Raw genomic sequence first — 15,980 nt, 5'->3', positions numbered from 1 at the left:
AATTAACTAACTAATAATACAAGAATAAGCTCTGTTTCACATACTCACAATTGTAAACCTACTTTTGGCTACCCCTGTATAACAGACACAATTGATTATGAATTGAACGGTTTTATATATTCCTAACAAGTGTAGGCCATTCTTTTATTTTCAATTTCTGTTGACCTCATGAAGCACAGCTTCAACATTCATTTCGAATCAGGAATAGCAAATCTATTTTCTCTGTGTGTGTGTTAATCCTCATCCGAGAATATTTTTCCATTGATTTTTCTAGATAGAGTGGAAGGAGGGCGGGGGGGAGAGAGAGAGAGACATTGATATGAGAGAGACACATCAATTGGTTGCTTCCCACATGACCCCAACCAGGGCCAGGGGTTGAACCTGCAACCAAGGTATGTGCCTTTGACTAGGAATTGAACCCAAGACCTTTGGTCCTTGGGCCAATGCTTGCTCTAACTGCTGAGCTAAACCAGCCAGGGCCAAATCTATTTTCATAGTGATTCTTATGTGATGGCCTGCTATTACTTAAGGAAATTCAATTAATAAGTATTTATTGAGCACCTACTATATGCCCAACATCGTACTGCAATACTAGTTAGAAAACTGGGGAAAAATGACAGCCAATGGTTTCTTCGTGTTGAAAAGCCTTCTGGGTCATCTAGAGTGTCCTCCCACAGTCTGCTCTGCAGCATCGCTGACATGGTCTGCCATCACTCACACACATCCTCTAAAGTTCACATTAGTAATAGCAAACACTCAGTACACACGCTTACTGGGTGCCAGGCCTCCTGCACACTCCACAGTAACTCACCTAATTCTTTCTACAACCCTATAGAGTAGATACTCCATCTTACAGAGCAGAAATCTGAGGCACAAAGTGGTTAAGAAACTTGCCCAAGATCAAGCCACCGAGTGGCTGAGCTAAGCTTTGAACGTAGGCAGCCCTGCTCTGTGTCAGTGTATTTACGATACGCTCAGGTGTCTGAGCTGGAAGCTCTCACGGTAATCTGGGCAGGAGCAGGTGCGTGTCTGAGCAAGGGAGGCCGTGTGAGCGAGGAAGCTGAGGGCTGAGGTGACACGCCAAGGGTCAGACAGCTAATTAGAGGTAGACTCAAGATTAGATGTCTAAATGAATCTATTTGTCTTTTACATTATTTTCATCTGAACAGTATCTATTTGGGGGGAAAGGAATAATCCCAGTATCAAGTCAGAGCTAGGGCAGCCACATCATGTGGTTCATACCAGTGCACTCTGGGGAGAGAAAGTGGTACACCAGGCGTTCCGGCGTCATTGCGGAACCATCACGTAGAAGGAGTACAAACAGTCACCCCACTCAGCCACCAGAAGAGGTACTTCTGGAATACTCTTGTTAGAAGCACCTCACGGTTTCCCATTTTGACTGATAATTATACTTGGAAGAAGAAATATTCACTACTTGATTGCAAGCTGGGCTCCATCGTTATGGGTTATGTCTGAGGATGGCTCCCCACCCACCTGCTCTCCTCGGACCCACACATGCCACTCAAGCCTCTGTATTCATGCAGTTGTTTAAAAGCAAAAGGATTGACTTCATTGTAGCAACACACCTGGTGTCGTCCCCATTGTCTGACGTCTGCTCGTTTCTGATTGCTGCCCGTAGTTGCTTCGCTCCGCTGCTGATTGGTCTGCTGGGATCAAGTACCATGAAGAGTCCATCCACACTGCTTACGTCCACGTGATAGAGAACAGCAAGCACTATATCTATATAGAAGTAAGTCTTGCTCATGTGAATTGCTCTGATGGCTTGCCTTCCCATGAATACCACACAGTGACGGCAGGGTCCCCGAACTCAGGACTTGATGTGTTAATAAGTGTACGTTGAGATGTGAAGAGGCCTTGGGTCACCTAAATTTGTATTTCCCCAGAATACCTGACATTTGCTTTGCATTTTCACTAACTCAGGACTTTGATAGGAATCCCCCAGATCTTTGTTGTTAACAAAGTTGTATATCAACTCATTGTAATATTGTTAGCCAGAAATTCCCCACTGTGGATGTGTAAGTGTGGATTTGGCTGGAGTTGGAGGGTGGAAGTGTGAGGCACGTACTGCTTTGGGAGAGCATGCACAGGGTAAACTGTAGAGACCCTGGCTGCCACTGGTTTGGGGGTGTCGGCGTAGGGAGAGTACAGGCAAAGGAACATGTAAGAATATTGAGGGCTGGTACCACCTTCTTCAATCCCATGTGAACAACTATTCGTGATAAAGCTTTTTCAGATCATAGAGTTTGTGTTAAAAAACAAACAAACAAACAAACAAACAAAAAAAAACAGGAGAAAATCTAGGGACACTGGATTTACTCCAGGAACCTTAATTGCAGTTCATAGTCCATCTAAAGCTACTTCAGAGCACTTGGAAAATCCTGAAAAAACAGTCATGACAATGCAATAAGTCAGAGCACATCTTCTATATTTTAGTCTTTTCTTTTCCTTTGAGTTTTGTAAAAATGTATGGAGAGATGGGGTAGCTGGAGAAAATCATTCTAGGCCTGCTGTCTTCCCCCTTGAGTCCTGGCCCTCTACCCTTCCACACAGTGACAATTCATTAAAGGCAGGTGCGAAAAAATTGGAGCTTTATTTATTTCACAGACGTGGAAAAAGAGAAGGCTGGTTAAAAATATTAGCAGGCTAAATGCAATGTGGTTTCTTGGATGGGATTGTGTAACAACAACAAAAAAAGGCAGGAATGAAAAAATTAGTAAACTGTGGATAAAATCTAGAGTTTAGCAATCCTGGTATGATTAGTGTTATTGATTTTAAAAATTAAAGCATAATAATGTGAGATGCTAATAGCTGTCTCACCCATTACCCAAAATTTTTTTGCTGTATTTCTTTTTGGTAGCATTTAGTCGGCTTTTCTTATTAATGCTGCCACAGTACTAAATGAGATCAGTAATGCCATGTTGATACATATGGATGGGGACAAAAACTTGATTGACATACCTCTGGGCAAGGTGAGTGGTCAGCATTCACCCTGCTCTCCCCCAGAAGAAGCAAAAGGCATGACATGTGGCCAGTGTATGTTACGGTTGCTGACAAGTGCTAAGCTTCTCCGTAATACAAGTGCAGAAAAACAAACATGGTTTACTTGACACTGAGATTTTGTTTTTTTGATGCCTTGAGGGGAAACACATTCTTAAATGAGTGTCTGCACAATGTTTTCTTCTAAGTTTGTCTTCTGGAGGCAGTTTACAGATTTATGCACTTAAGGGTAAAAATTAGTATAGTAATAAACATGACAATGTTGAAAAAGAGTGATATATTGACTCATTGCTTTTATATCTTCTTAAGATGATTAACAAAGGTTACTTTGTGATGATTATACTTATAAGTTACAGGTGTATTATACAATGTATAAATAGAACATGTAATAGTGATAATATTTTATCTAATTTTTAACATTCCTTTATGTAGCAACTAAACCTTTTATACCATTATAATAATGTTGTACCATGGTTTTCTAGTAATAGTATCATAGAATGTTTTATAGATACATAAATAACAGGAATACTTGAATAAAAAAATAAAAATATTTCACTTTCCATTTGATTGTTCTATTTACATATACACAACATACAAACGAGATTTTAAGCTACTGAAGAGAGTAAGAGATCCCAAAAAAGGAGAAAAGGCCAAAGCAAATACTAGTCAATAATGGAGAAACGGTGGAGAAAACTAGACCAGGGTTCTGCCATCTACCCTGTTAAAAAAAGTAAATTTAGCATGAGATGTTTGCCGACATAGAATTTTTTATTGAATTTATTGGGGTAACATTGGTTAATAAAATTCTATAGGTTTCCAGTGTACAATTCTATAATACATCATCTGTATATTGTACTGTGTTTGCCACCCAAAGTCAAGTCTCCTTCCAACACCATTTATCTCCTTTACCCTCTTCTACCTCCCCCACCTTTCCCTGTGGTGGTCACCATTCTGCAGTCTGTCTAAGAGGGCTTTTTGTTGCTGCTGTTTTTTGTTTAATTCCTTCACCTTTTTCACCCAGCCCCCCAGCCACCTTCCCTCTGACAGCTGCCAGTATGTTCTCTATATCTAGCCAACACAGGATTTTTCATCATAAGCATTTATGCAGTGTATGAATCTGAAAAGAAAGTCCGATTTCTTTATAGGCTAAATTTGGAATGCTTCTACCATTCTAAGATCTTAACCTATAAGGAATTTGCATGATGAAATAATAGCTTTCGCTTGACTAAGATATTATACCTGTTATTTCCTGGGAACGCATGTGATCCAGAATGAGATGAGGCTTCTTTTTTTCTGTGATTTACTTTCTTCAGGTGATTTTGGGGGTAGAATATGTCTGCTCTGTGAAATGTTTTTTAAAATATCAATATAGATTATGTTATATACCTTTTTTTTTTTTTTCCTCACCCGAGGACATTTTTTCCATTTTTTTTGTTCAGGTAGAGTGGGAGGGAGAGAGAGGAAGAGAGAGAGAGAGAGAAACATCGACGTGAAAGGGACACATCAAGTGGCTGCCACCCGCATGACCAGCCAGGGCCGGGGACAAACTGCAACCAAGGTACATGCCCTTAGCGGGAACCGAACCCGGGTCTCTCGGGACCGCAGGCTGATGCTCTAACCGCTGAGCCAAACCGGCCAGGGCCATATTTCCCTTGTATACATACTACTAAGATAAGAGAGACTGACATGATTATCCTTTTGATTTTTCATAGAACCAGTTTTTTATAAGTTGCGCGGATTACAAGGTTGTGTTCAACAAGATAGGTGATGCCATTGCCCAGAGGATCCTGAGAGCTTACAGGTAAGGTTCTTGGCATTTCGGCAGGAGTCATGACTGCAGATGTTCTTGCATTTACTGCTAAAAAGACTTTGAAGGCCCATTTTGTAAAGAACTGTCTTTTTCTAGCAGGTACGATTTGGTTCAACCAGCAGTAGGTTATTGATTCCTTAAGTCTGAGTCATTTGCTGAGAATTTTTTAGTCCATTTTCTGAGGGAATGTGAATTCTTCCAGAGCACAGTCATTTTTCTCCTGGCCAGTCTCTTTCCCATGCAGATTTGTGATTTGATTTATTTAATAGCAGACGGTGAGCTATGTTTACCTAAAAATTAAAGCAAAACAATCACAATATTTTTCTGTGAGTTATATTTAAATTCTGTTACCATCTGTATTATTTCTTTAGCTCATGGGATTTTTTCTTTAATAATACTTTTATTAAGATGTAATTCACATGCCATACAAGCTACCCTCTTTAACTATACAATTCAGTGATGCTTAGTATATTCGCGAAGCTGTGCAACCATCACCTGATCAATTCTAGAACATTTCCATCACCTTGTAAAGAAACCTTCTACCGTTGTCATTGCTCATTCCCTGTCCCCTCAGCCCCTTGCAAACACTAATCTACTTTCTTTTCTGCGGACAGGTCTTGTCTGGGCATTTCATATAAATAGTCATGAAATCTGTGTTCTTTTGTGACTTCCTTCACTTAGCTTAATATTCTCAAGGTTCATTTATGGTATAGAATGTATCAGTATTTCATATATTTTGAGTGTCAGATAATATTCTGTTATCTAAACATACTACAATTTATTATCCATTTTCAGTTGGTGGATATTTGAGTTATTTTCACTTTTTGGTTATATGAACAATGCTGCTGTAAACATTCTGTACTATTTTTTATGCAGATATGTTTTCGTTACTCCAGGGACAGAACTGTTGGATTGTATGGTAACTTGTAAGCACACATTTTGAGCAGCTGCCAAGATGTCTTCAAAAGTGGCTCCACTCTTTGACATTACCACATTGTATGAGGGCTCCAATTTCTCTCCGTCATCGCCAATACTTCTCATCTGTCTTTTTTATGATAGCCATCCTAGTAGGTGTGAAATAGTATTCCTTGTGTGTTTTTTTCCCCCCCCAGAGGATATGAATTTTTATTTTATTTTATTGTTGACAGTATTATAGATGTCCCCAAATCCTTCCCACAACACACACTTCTGCCCTTCTCCTCCCAGCTTCTGCCCTATCCAAGGCTTTTACCACACTATTGTCACTATTGTCTGTGTCCACTGGTTATGCATATATGTATATAAATTCTTTGTTTAATCTCTTCCTGCCCCCCCCCCCACACACACACACACATACTTGGAGATATGTCGGTCTGTTCCATGCTTCCATGCTTCTGGACTTATTTTGTTTGTCAGTTTATTATGTTCATTAGATTCCACATATAAGTGAGATCATGTGATATCTGTCTTTCTCTGACTGGCTTATTTCACTCAGTATAATACTCTCCAGGTCTATCCATGCTGTCACAAAATGTAAGAGCACCTACTTTTTTACAACTGAATAGTATTCCATTGTGTAAATGTTCATGGCTTTTTAATCCACTCATCTACTGAAGATCCAGAGCTTTATCCAGACCTTAGCTATTGTAAATAGCACTGCTGTGAACATAAGAGGGCATATATTCTTTCCGATTGGTGTTTGGGGTTTCTCAGGCTATATTCCTAAAAGTGGGATCACTGAATCAAATGGCAGTTCCATTTTTAATTTTTTGAGTAAACTCCATACTGTTTTCCATAGTGGTTGCACCAGTCTGCATTCCTACCAGCAATGTACTAGAGTCCCCTTTTCTCCACATCCTCACCAGCACTTGTTGTTTGCTGATTTATTGATGGTAACCATTCTGACAGTTGTGAGGTGATGCTTCATTGTAGTTTTAATTTGTATATCTCTGATGATTAATGACACTGAGCATTTTTTCATATGTCTATTGGCCATCTGTATGTCTTCTTTGGAGAAGTGGCTATTCAGGACCTGTGTCTATTTTTAATTGGGTTATTTGTCTTTCTTTTGAGGAGCTGTATAAGTTCTTTATTTATGTTGGAAATTAACCCCTTATCATATGTGTCATTGGCAAATATGATCTCTCATGCAGTGGGTTATCTTTTCACTTTGATGTTGGTGTTTTTTGCTGTGCAGAAGCTTTTAAGTTTGATGCAGTCCCATTTGTTTTTTGTTTTTTTCTTTGTTTTTCGTGCCCACGGAGATGTATCAGGGAAAATTCTGCTAAATGAGATGACTGAGATTTTACTGCCTATGTTATCTTCTAGAATTTTTATGGTTTCACTACTTACAGTTAAGTATTTTATCCTTTTTGAGTTTATACTTGTGAATGGTGTAAATTGGTGACCTAGTTTCATTTTTTTCTTTTTGCATGTACCTGTCCAATTTTCCCAACACCATTTATTTAATAGATTGTCTTTACTCCACTGTATGTTTTTTAATTATTTATTTTATTTTTTTATTAATTAATTTTTGTTACAGATGTTTCTCCTTTTCCCCCCACTGATTCCTCCCTCCCTGCCCTTTCCCCAGTTTGTTGTCCATGTCCATTGTTCATGCATACATGCATATAAGTTCTGTGGTTTATCTCTCCCCCACCACCCCCCTTTCTGGGGATTGTCAGTCTGTACCCCACTTCCACGTCTCTGGGACTACTCCATTCCTTAGACTGTTATGTTCATTATATTCCACAAATAAGTGACATCATATGAAACTTGTCTTTCTCTGTTTGGCTCGTTTCACTTAGGATGATACTTTCCAGGTCCCTCCATGTCGTCTCAAAGGATAAGAGATCTTTCTTTCTTACAGCTGCGTAGTACTCCATTGTGTATATGTACCACAGCTTTTTTATCCATTCGTCTACTGATGGACACTTGAGCTGTTTCCAGAACTTAGCTATTGTAAATAGTGCTGCTACAAACATGGGGGTACATATATTCTTTCTGATTGGTGTTTCAGGCTTCTTAGGGTGTATTCCTAGAAGTGGGATCACTGGGTCAAATGGAAGTTCAATTTTTAATTTTTTGAGGTAACACCATATTGTTTTCCATAGTGGCTGCACCAGTCTGCATTCCAACCAGCAGTGCACTAGAGTCCCCTTTTCTCCACACCCTCGCCAACACTTGTTGTTTGATGATTTGTTGATGGTGGCCATTCTGACAGGTGTGAGGTGATAACTCGTTGTTTTAATTTGCATCTCTCTGATGATTAGTGATGATGAGCATTTCTTCATATGTTTCTTAGCCATTGTATGTCCTGTTTGGAGAGGTGTCTAGTTCCTCTGCCCATTTTTTAATAGGATTCTTTGTCTTCCTTTTGTGGAGTTGTATGAGCATTCTATGTGTATTGGAAATTAACCCCTTATCTGATATATCATTGGCAATTATGCTCTCCTATACAGTGGGTAGCCTTTCCGTTTTGATGATTGTATCTTTCGCTGTGCAGAAGCTTTTGAGTTTGATGTAGTCCCATGTGTTCATTTTCTCCTTTGTTTCTATTGCCTTAGGTGATGTGTCAGTAAAAATTCTGCTGCATATGATGTCTGAAATTTGTGGTTTTAATTTGAATTATCCTAATGACTCATGTTGAGTATTTTTTTTCTGTTTATTCACCATTTATGTAATATCTTTGGAGAAATGTCTATTGAAATTTCTTGCCCATTTTTCAGTTAGGTGGTTTCCTTGTTGAATTGTAAGAGTTCTTTATATATTTTGGATACAAGTCTCATATCAAATTTATGACTTGCAAATATTTTCTCCTAGTCAGTGTGTTTTCTTTTTTCTTTCTCAATAGTGTCCTTTAAAACACAATTTTTTTATCTTATTTTTTTTTATCCTAACCCAAGGACATTTTTCCATTTTTTGTTCAGGTAGAGTGGGAGGGAGAGAGAGGAAGAGAAACATTGTCGTGAAAGGGACACATCGAGTTCCAGCCACCCGCACGACCAACCAGGGCCGGGGACAGACTGCAACCGAGTTACAAGCCCTTAGCGGGAACCGAACCCGGGTCTCTCGGGACCGCAGGCCGACGCTCTAACCGCTAAGCCAAACTGGCCAGGGCTGAAACACAAAATTTTTAATTTTGGTAAAGTCCAGTGTATCTATTTTTCTTTTATTGCTGGTGCTTTGGTGTCAGAGCTCAAAAATCAGTGCCCAGTCCAAGGTCATGAAGATTTACTGCTGTTCTCTTCTAAGAATGTTATAATTCTAGCTCTAACATTTAGGTTTTTGACCTATTTTCAGTTATTCTTTTGCACATGGTGGAGATAGAGGTTCAACTTCCTCCCTCAGCATGTGGGTATCCAGTGTGTCAGCACCATTTGTGGAAAAGATTATTCTCTCCCCGAATTATCTTGGTGCCCAGGACTATTCTTTTTTTTTTTTTTTTTTTTTCATCCTCACCTGAGGACATTTTTCCATTTTTTGTTCAGGTAGAGTGAGAGGGAGAGAGAGGAAGAGAGAGAGATAGAAACATCTATGTGAAAGGGACACATCGAGTGGCTGCCATCCGCACAACCAACCAGGGCCGGGGACAGACTGCAACCGAGGTACATGCCCTTAGCGGGAACCGAACCCAGGTCTCTCTGGACCACAGGCCGATGCTCTAACCGCTGAGCCATACCGGCCAGGGCAGGACTATTTCTTTATATTGTTCATTTTAGCTCTGTATAAAAGCAGCAAAACAGACAAGCAAAGCCATTCTGTTTTTATTATTTCAATTTATTGAACACATGTCATGGAGAATGTTAGCTACACACACATTTGAAGATTAAAACATTTTTTTGACTTCTAGTGTCATGTGGTACTTCAATATCTTTTCTTCACATAATATATTTTATGGAATTTCTAAATCTAAGAACATTTCATAGTAGTAACTACCAGCATTTTATATGGTTAACAGTTTGTTTCTATAGGCTCTTAGTGAATCTTCACAACTACCCTTGAACGTAGATCATGCAGTTTGTGTTGCTATTGTTGTTGCTGTCTCTGTTTTTTAGAGTTAAAATGGGAGATTCAAGAGATGGTGTGACTTGTCTAGGCCACTAACTGCAATGGGCAAAAAACAGCTTTGAGCTCAAGTCTTTGGATTTCCAACCATTGCCTTCCCTATATCATGTAACTCCAATTCATTCACAGTTAGGATTAAAGACCCCTTTCAGGCTTGCCCCAAATTAAGGCAAGGTGGTGGGGTCTTTGTCTTCCCTTCCTCCCATTGACCAGTCATTTTACGCAGCCTGACTGTAGGAAAAGGAAATGACCTTGAGTGAGGCAGATCTCTGGCCAATGGAGGACAGTTCTCGAAGGACTTTGTCTGAGTGGTCAGGGTGCAACACTCACAGAGGCTGAGGGAATGGCTGTCTCCCTCCTGCAGTGAGCACCTGGGCAGCGCACTATGACACCTACATGTGTGCAGGGTACACAGTGGGTCTCAGCCTTTACCACACAGCAGGACCGCCAGGGGACCTTTACTGAACTACCGAGAGCTGGACGTAACTCCAGCCTCACTGGATTAGTGCTTCCTGCAGCGGGGCCAGGCACCTGCACTGTATAAAGATCCACAGGTAACTAGGGCACAGCCAGGATTGCTTAGCGCTCATTGAGAACAGTGTATATGGACATACATATTAATAATGGCCCGTGCTTTTACAGGTGACCTTTATCCTTTGCCTTCATACACTTTTTTAAAGGAAGTCACCATAGGATCTGTTTCTGAGATGACGTAAAAAAAAGTCTTGCTCACAGTTAAACATACACACACAGACATTTCCTGCATCCTTGCCAGCCTTCCAATTCTATGGGTCAGTTTATGTCTTATTTACAAAATTGCGTTATCTTTCTGTCAGCTCTTACATTTCATTTCGAAGGACTGTCCATTTCATTTATAAAGCCCATTTGACCAAAAGGAAAACTAATTTTTTCATGAAATTGGAAGAAGTCACAGGAATACATTAAGTGGACAAGTGAGCTCACTGGGCTGCACAGCGAGTCATAAACTTCGGACTGTGATCTGCAAATGAGGAGAATAGCTTGTACACCGCAGTCTCCTCCCCCTCATCTCAGATACTAGTTCCCTGTAGTACGTGGCCTTATCAGTACTTGTAAGATTCCTTTTCAAGTATTTGGGAGCCTGGAAAATTATTTTTCTTTAGTATATTATTCTGTCTTTAAAAATAGGGACTGTTTCTAAAATCTTAGCAGTTTAGGGCTGGAAGAAACCTTAAGCTACTTTCTGATTGAACATTTCCTGGTGAGACTGTGGGCTGCTCCCGAAAGGAAAGGGGGTGCACGGTAAGAGAGCATGGTAAGGTGAGGTAAGGTAGCACCTGTTGTAGCTGATGCTTTGAGGTTCACAGAGCACATTAAAGACTGGCAATTTCCCCTGGCTGGGTAGCTCAGTTGGTAAGAGCATTGTCCCTATACGCCAGCATTGAGGGTTTGATGTCCAGTCAGGGCACATACAAGAATCAACCAACAATGCATAAATAAGTGGAACAACAAGTTGATCTCTCTCTCACTCAAAAAAAAAAAAAAAAAAAAAGACTGGCAATGTGAAGCTTCCTCTGTAGAAAACAGAGTCCATCAAATTTCAAATTATCCATGTGTCTCTGATCTCTCTAGTCTTCGCTTTCTCTGACAGTCACATTTCAAAGTGGCATGTCTATCACACGTTCTAAGCTTTAGTTGATTTACACACATATTTTGGAAATACATTGTACATTTTCCCCTTCTCCGTATCTCCACATTATTGTTCATCTCCTGTGTTAATTGCAACTATAAAGTATATTCTTATTTAGTAATTTCAAGTCTGTGAGTTGTATTCTTAGGGAAAGTAAAGGTAGAAATGAAAGCTCATCTTGCAGGCTGCCTACAGTGGGACCCCTCCTTTTCACTGGGGGCCCGTATGTGCCATCCCCAAGCTTACTCCTCTCCCCCACTTCGTGACTTCTCTGCTCTCCACTCTTCTGAGAGTCGAACTTCCCTGATAAAGTCACGTGCCTAGCAACAAGTATAATTTTGGCTGTTGGAAAAAGAATAGACTACAGCACAAAGCAGATGGAGGGAGATGACAGTCAGCATTCTGCCGCCTGACCAAGGAACACAGGCTCTCTTCCAGATCCCTTTCACCCTAGAGAGATCGGAGGCTGCAGGTTGCCAGCTCCCTCCACTGCGCTGAGCCTTTCTATTTTCTGCCAGTGCTGGAATCCAGCCCCACACCAACTCCCCGGAGTGACTTCTCCGCTTCCTTCGCTTCCTCCTGGTTCCTTCTCAACAGCCACCATTCTTTACAGAAACAGGTTTTTGCAAAGCCTTCGTGCTCTGATCCATGACCTGGGGTCTCAGAATATTGTTCACCCCATGCTGAACTAAGAAGAGCTGTGGGAATCTCTGCAGAAAACAAAAGGTCTGCTCTAATAAGTAAAACTGTCTTGGGGTTGAGACCAGCTCCCAACCCACTTGAAGCCTGTCTTTGACAACTCAAATCTGACCAGAGATCAGGGAGAAGAAATCACAATCCATAGTCTAAAATTGACTGGCTTATGCCATGTCTGAATAAGCCAAAAGATAGGGAGGAACCAAGTGACCCAGGTAGAGAACATTAAAACAGTGCTCCATGAATGCACGCTTTCTGAGGGGGAAGCCAGTTTGCTTGTGGGAGCGGGGACCTGTATAACTTGGCTGCCTTGATAAAGTCAGAAAGCAAGAGAGTGAGTGCATTTTGCACAGAGCTGACACATGCAATGAGAAGAGGCAGTTGTTTCAGTACCTCAGTATTTTAATACTTAACTGCATTGAAAAATACAACATTAAAGTAGATTGAAAAAAATATGCAATTTTGAAAATTGCTCAAACTCTCCATGCTTCCCATAACTATTGCCAGTGCCAGATAATGCTTGCAGCTTAATAAAATCAGGTGGATACTTTATTTTTTAAAGTAATTGCTTGATGGATAAAAATTTGTTAGGCTTAAAGGAAAAATCTACATCTTACCATATCCTATAATTTGTGTACCAAATAGGACACATTGGGTATGTTTCAGAAGCACTGTCTTAAAGAAATTTAAACTGCAATTACAATAAAAAGAATAAAAAAAAACATTCCAATTGAGTATGCCATTTGCTGGTTCACATTATTTTTTCTTGTGGGATAATTTCCAAGCTCTCCAAATTTCTGGAGAAGAGGTTACACTGGCGCAGAGATGACAACATGTCATGGCAGGGGAACTTTTGATTTCGATCATTTAATTGCTTTTGCTTTATTCCAAAATTATATGAATGGTAATCTCAGCAGACAGATGTAAAGATTAGCAATAGGAAGAGAAGAGGCCAGCAGTCACATACTCCCTGGCACGGAGAGGGAGGCAGGGAGAGGCTCTGAAAAATGAGAATGAAAACGTCTGGGCCTCGGGGAGAGCAGCTGAATAAAGGGTTTTGTAGAATCTTACTTGGGGGCCACTGAGGGACACGCCTCAGATCTAGAGTGAAAACTATCAGATCGAGAGTGAAACCTACATATTAAGCTAGCCCTGAATACTCTTACATTTAAAACCTTGCCATTTTCAAAAAATAACCAATGAAAAAAATTATGTGTATGCACTACACTATATAATAAGTCATAAAGTCACACGTAAAATATTCAAAGTCAGTGCTAAATAGGGCAAGCATTTCTAGTGGACTAGAAATGATTTTAGCCAACTTCCTCATTTACAGATGAGAAAACTGAAGCCCAGAAAAGTCTGATGCATTTTAAAAGATTTGCCAAACAAAATAAAATGGGTCAAGTCCCAAACCACTGAGAAGCGACAGATCCAATTCTCACGTAACTGATACCACTGTAGTGTAACGTCCTCTCCACACAGAACACGAAGGCCTGACCACAATTCTTATTTCTGGAATCCTTCGCTGCTGCAAAATCTACAGCAACAATACGATTTAGAACCAGCTCTTGAAGTTTGCGGCAAAGAAATATGATCTATAAATCTCAAATTCTCAAAAACTAAAGTGTCTGGAGAAGCACAATGATACCTTTGGGGCCTTTGTACAGGTCCTCAGACCCCGCTTCTCTGGACTGCCTCCCGGGCTGAGGACGGCCGGGTGCAGGGAGAGGGTTTTACGGAGAGAAACATGGAGAGAGACCAGGTCGAGGAGAGCCATGGCCACAGCCCATTTACATGGTGACTTAGTCCTCCCTCTTTAAAGGAACAAACAGTGTGCCCTGACTGGGTCGCTCAGTTGGTTGAAGCATCCTCCTCTACACCAAAAGTTTGCGGGTTCAATTCCCAGTCAGTGCACGTACCTAGGTTTCGGTTTTGATCTCTGGTCGGGGCATGTATGGGAGGCAACTGATCAATGTTTCTCTCTCTCTCTCCCTTCACCTCTCTCTCTCTAAAAGTTAATTTTTAAAAAACCATATATATATATCCATCTATCCATCCTCGGGAGAGCATTTAAAAAAATGTTTCAAGAAATACCAAGCAGTGTTGTAGCAATCATAAAAATATTAAAAATATTTTTAAAAATCCCACATTCTCACCCTAAAAAATTCACTTTTTATTGTTCCATTTCCTTTCTGTTCATATTAATAGAAATACTTATATTTTCTGTTGAATTGTAACTGATTTGCTTTTTTTATAACTTACCTGAAGTTCTGTCTCAAGTCCATTCCACACAATAGAAGGAAATTTGGTTCAGTTCGTTCCTGGTAAGTGTGGACAGATCCAGTGATTTCTCGTTATTTCTGCTCTGCAGTCAGTCAGCTAGGGTGCTGCACACCTCACCCTTGCTGTAGGTGCTGAGAGGACCTGGGTCTTTGGGGAGGGGCTTCCAGCTCTCAGCATTGTTCTGTCTCAGTCTGTCCATGTATTAGCTCACTGTAGCGAGGGGGCATCCGCCTTCTCCTGTCTTCCCTGCCTCTCTGCCACTTCGCTGTTGCTGTCACATCACGTGGGCTGGTGGACATTTCTCCAGGGTCCCTCTGGAAGCAGGGCTCAGGGCTCCCACCGCCTCACGTTTGAGTCCTGTTCTCCCTAGAATTCTACTTGAAGGCGAAGGACAGATTTCCTGCACTGAATCTCATTTTTAAAAAAATTTTTTATTTATACTCTTGCCTCAGCTCAGAGACTATCTAGTTCCTCAAATATAAGAAGCTGGCATCCTTTTTGAGAGTGCCACCCTAGGGGCCATGCCTGCTTCACATCTTTAGTCACAGAATGGGAGAAGGTAACACATTTAAGGAGAAAAACTATTTAATGTGTCATAGTATCTGCCTGCCACATCTGTAATTGTCTTATAATGGTAACTTTGCATTGGAGCCATTTTCACACAGAAGTATTTCGCTAGTAGGTCATCATAGTGGTCATTTTTTGCGGCTGCTAAAAAGTTATAGCTATTGAGTGGTTATAGCATAATTTTGTTAACTATCCCTCTATTAATGGACATTTATCTCCAATTTTTAGCTATTAGACATAGCACTGCTATACGAGTTAGTGAGTTTTGAAAGGAAAACTTACTTTAACAAAAAGCCCGAGAACGCAATTTTATAAAATTGTTCTGAACTGGAGTGGATGGAGCGATGGCTTGCATGATGGCTTGGCGCCCATTAGCTCTTAGCTGGCTTTTCAGATCACAAATAAGTCTGCACGTCAGGCTGCAGTTCTTGCCCTGCGGGCTGCTCTCACTTGTACCGCCTGAGGTTCCGAGGGTGCGGGGTTGCAGAAGAAGCTGGAATCCTCGGCAGCTGGGAACTGTTGTTTTCTGAGGCTGGGATCAAGAAAGGAGATTGGACATCTTCTTGACAGAAATTTTCTCCTCACTGGCTTAACCCTCACTGCAATTTTATGGTTGGAAATTCTAGAGCCCCCTTTTTCCTACAGTAGTGAAAAATCTAAGTCACTTGTGCAAATTTGCTGAACACAGTTTAAAAATATTATTGTTCAGGAAATTCAAGAACTACTGCATTGTCAAAAAAACAAAAGGCTTGGATGTGGGGCTAACAGGGTCCCAGACATAAGAAAATATTCGGATTCTTACAAAATAAGTTTGCAAGAATTTTTCATCTAAAGATTTAAGACTTTTGCAGGACACTTCTCTATCTCCTACATGCGAGGTCTCCATTT

At 40.6% G+C, this 15,980-nt stretch overlaps 1 protein-coding gene across 8 annotated transcripts in view; it reads left to right on the top strand.

The window, feature by feature from the left end:
- PLD1 (phospholipase D1) overlaps window positions 1-15,980 on the top strand; it is a 137,354-nt gene that overhangs the window by 83,583 nt on the left and 37,791 nt on the right. For all 8 annotated transcript variants that reach the window (XM_036242706.1, XM_036242701.1, XM_036242704.1 and 5 more), the window contains 2 exons: window positions 1,640-1,750; window positions 4,731-4,819. In XM_036242706.1, the coding sequence (XP_036098599.1) occupies window positions 1,640-1,750; window positions 4,731-4,819 (200 nt within the window). The remainder of the gene's footprint in view (window positions 1-1,639; window positions 1,751-4,730; window positions 4,820-15,980) is intronic.

Source organism: Molossus molossus, unplaced genomic scaffold (assembly GCF_014108415.1).
Source record: "Molossus molossus isolate mMolMol1 unplaced genomic scaffold, mMolMol1.p scaffold_m16_p_5, whole genome shotgun sequence".
NCBI lineage: Eukaryota > Metazoa > Chordata > Mammalia > Chiroptera > Molossidae > Molossus > Molossus molossus.
The sequence above is the reverse complement of the archived record's forward strand: the minus strand, read 5'-3'. Positions and strand labels throughout refer to the sequence as shown.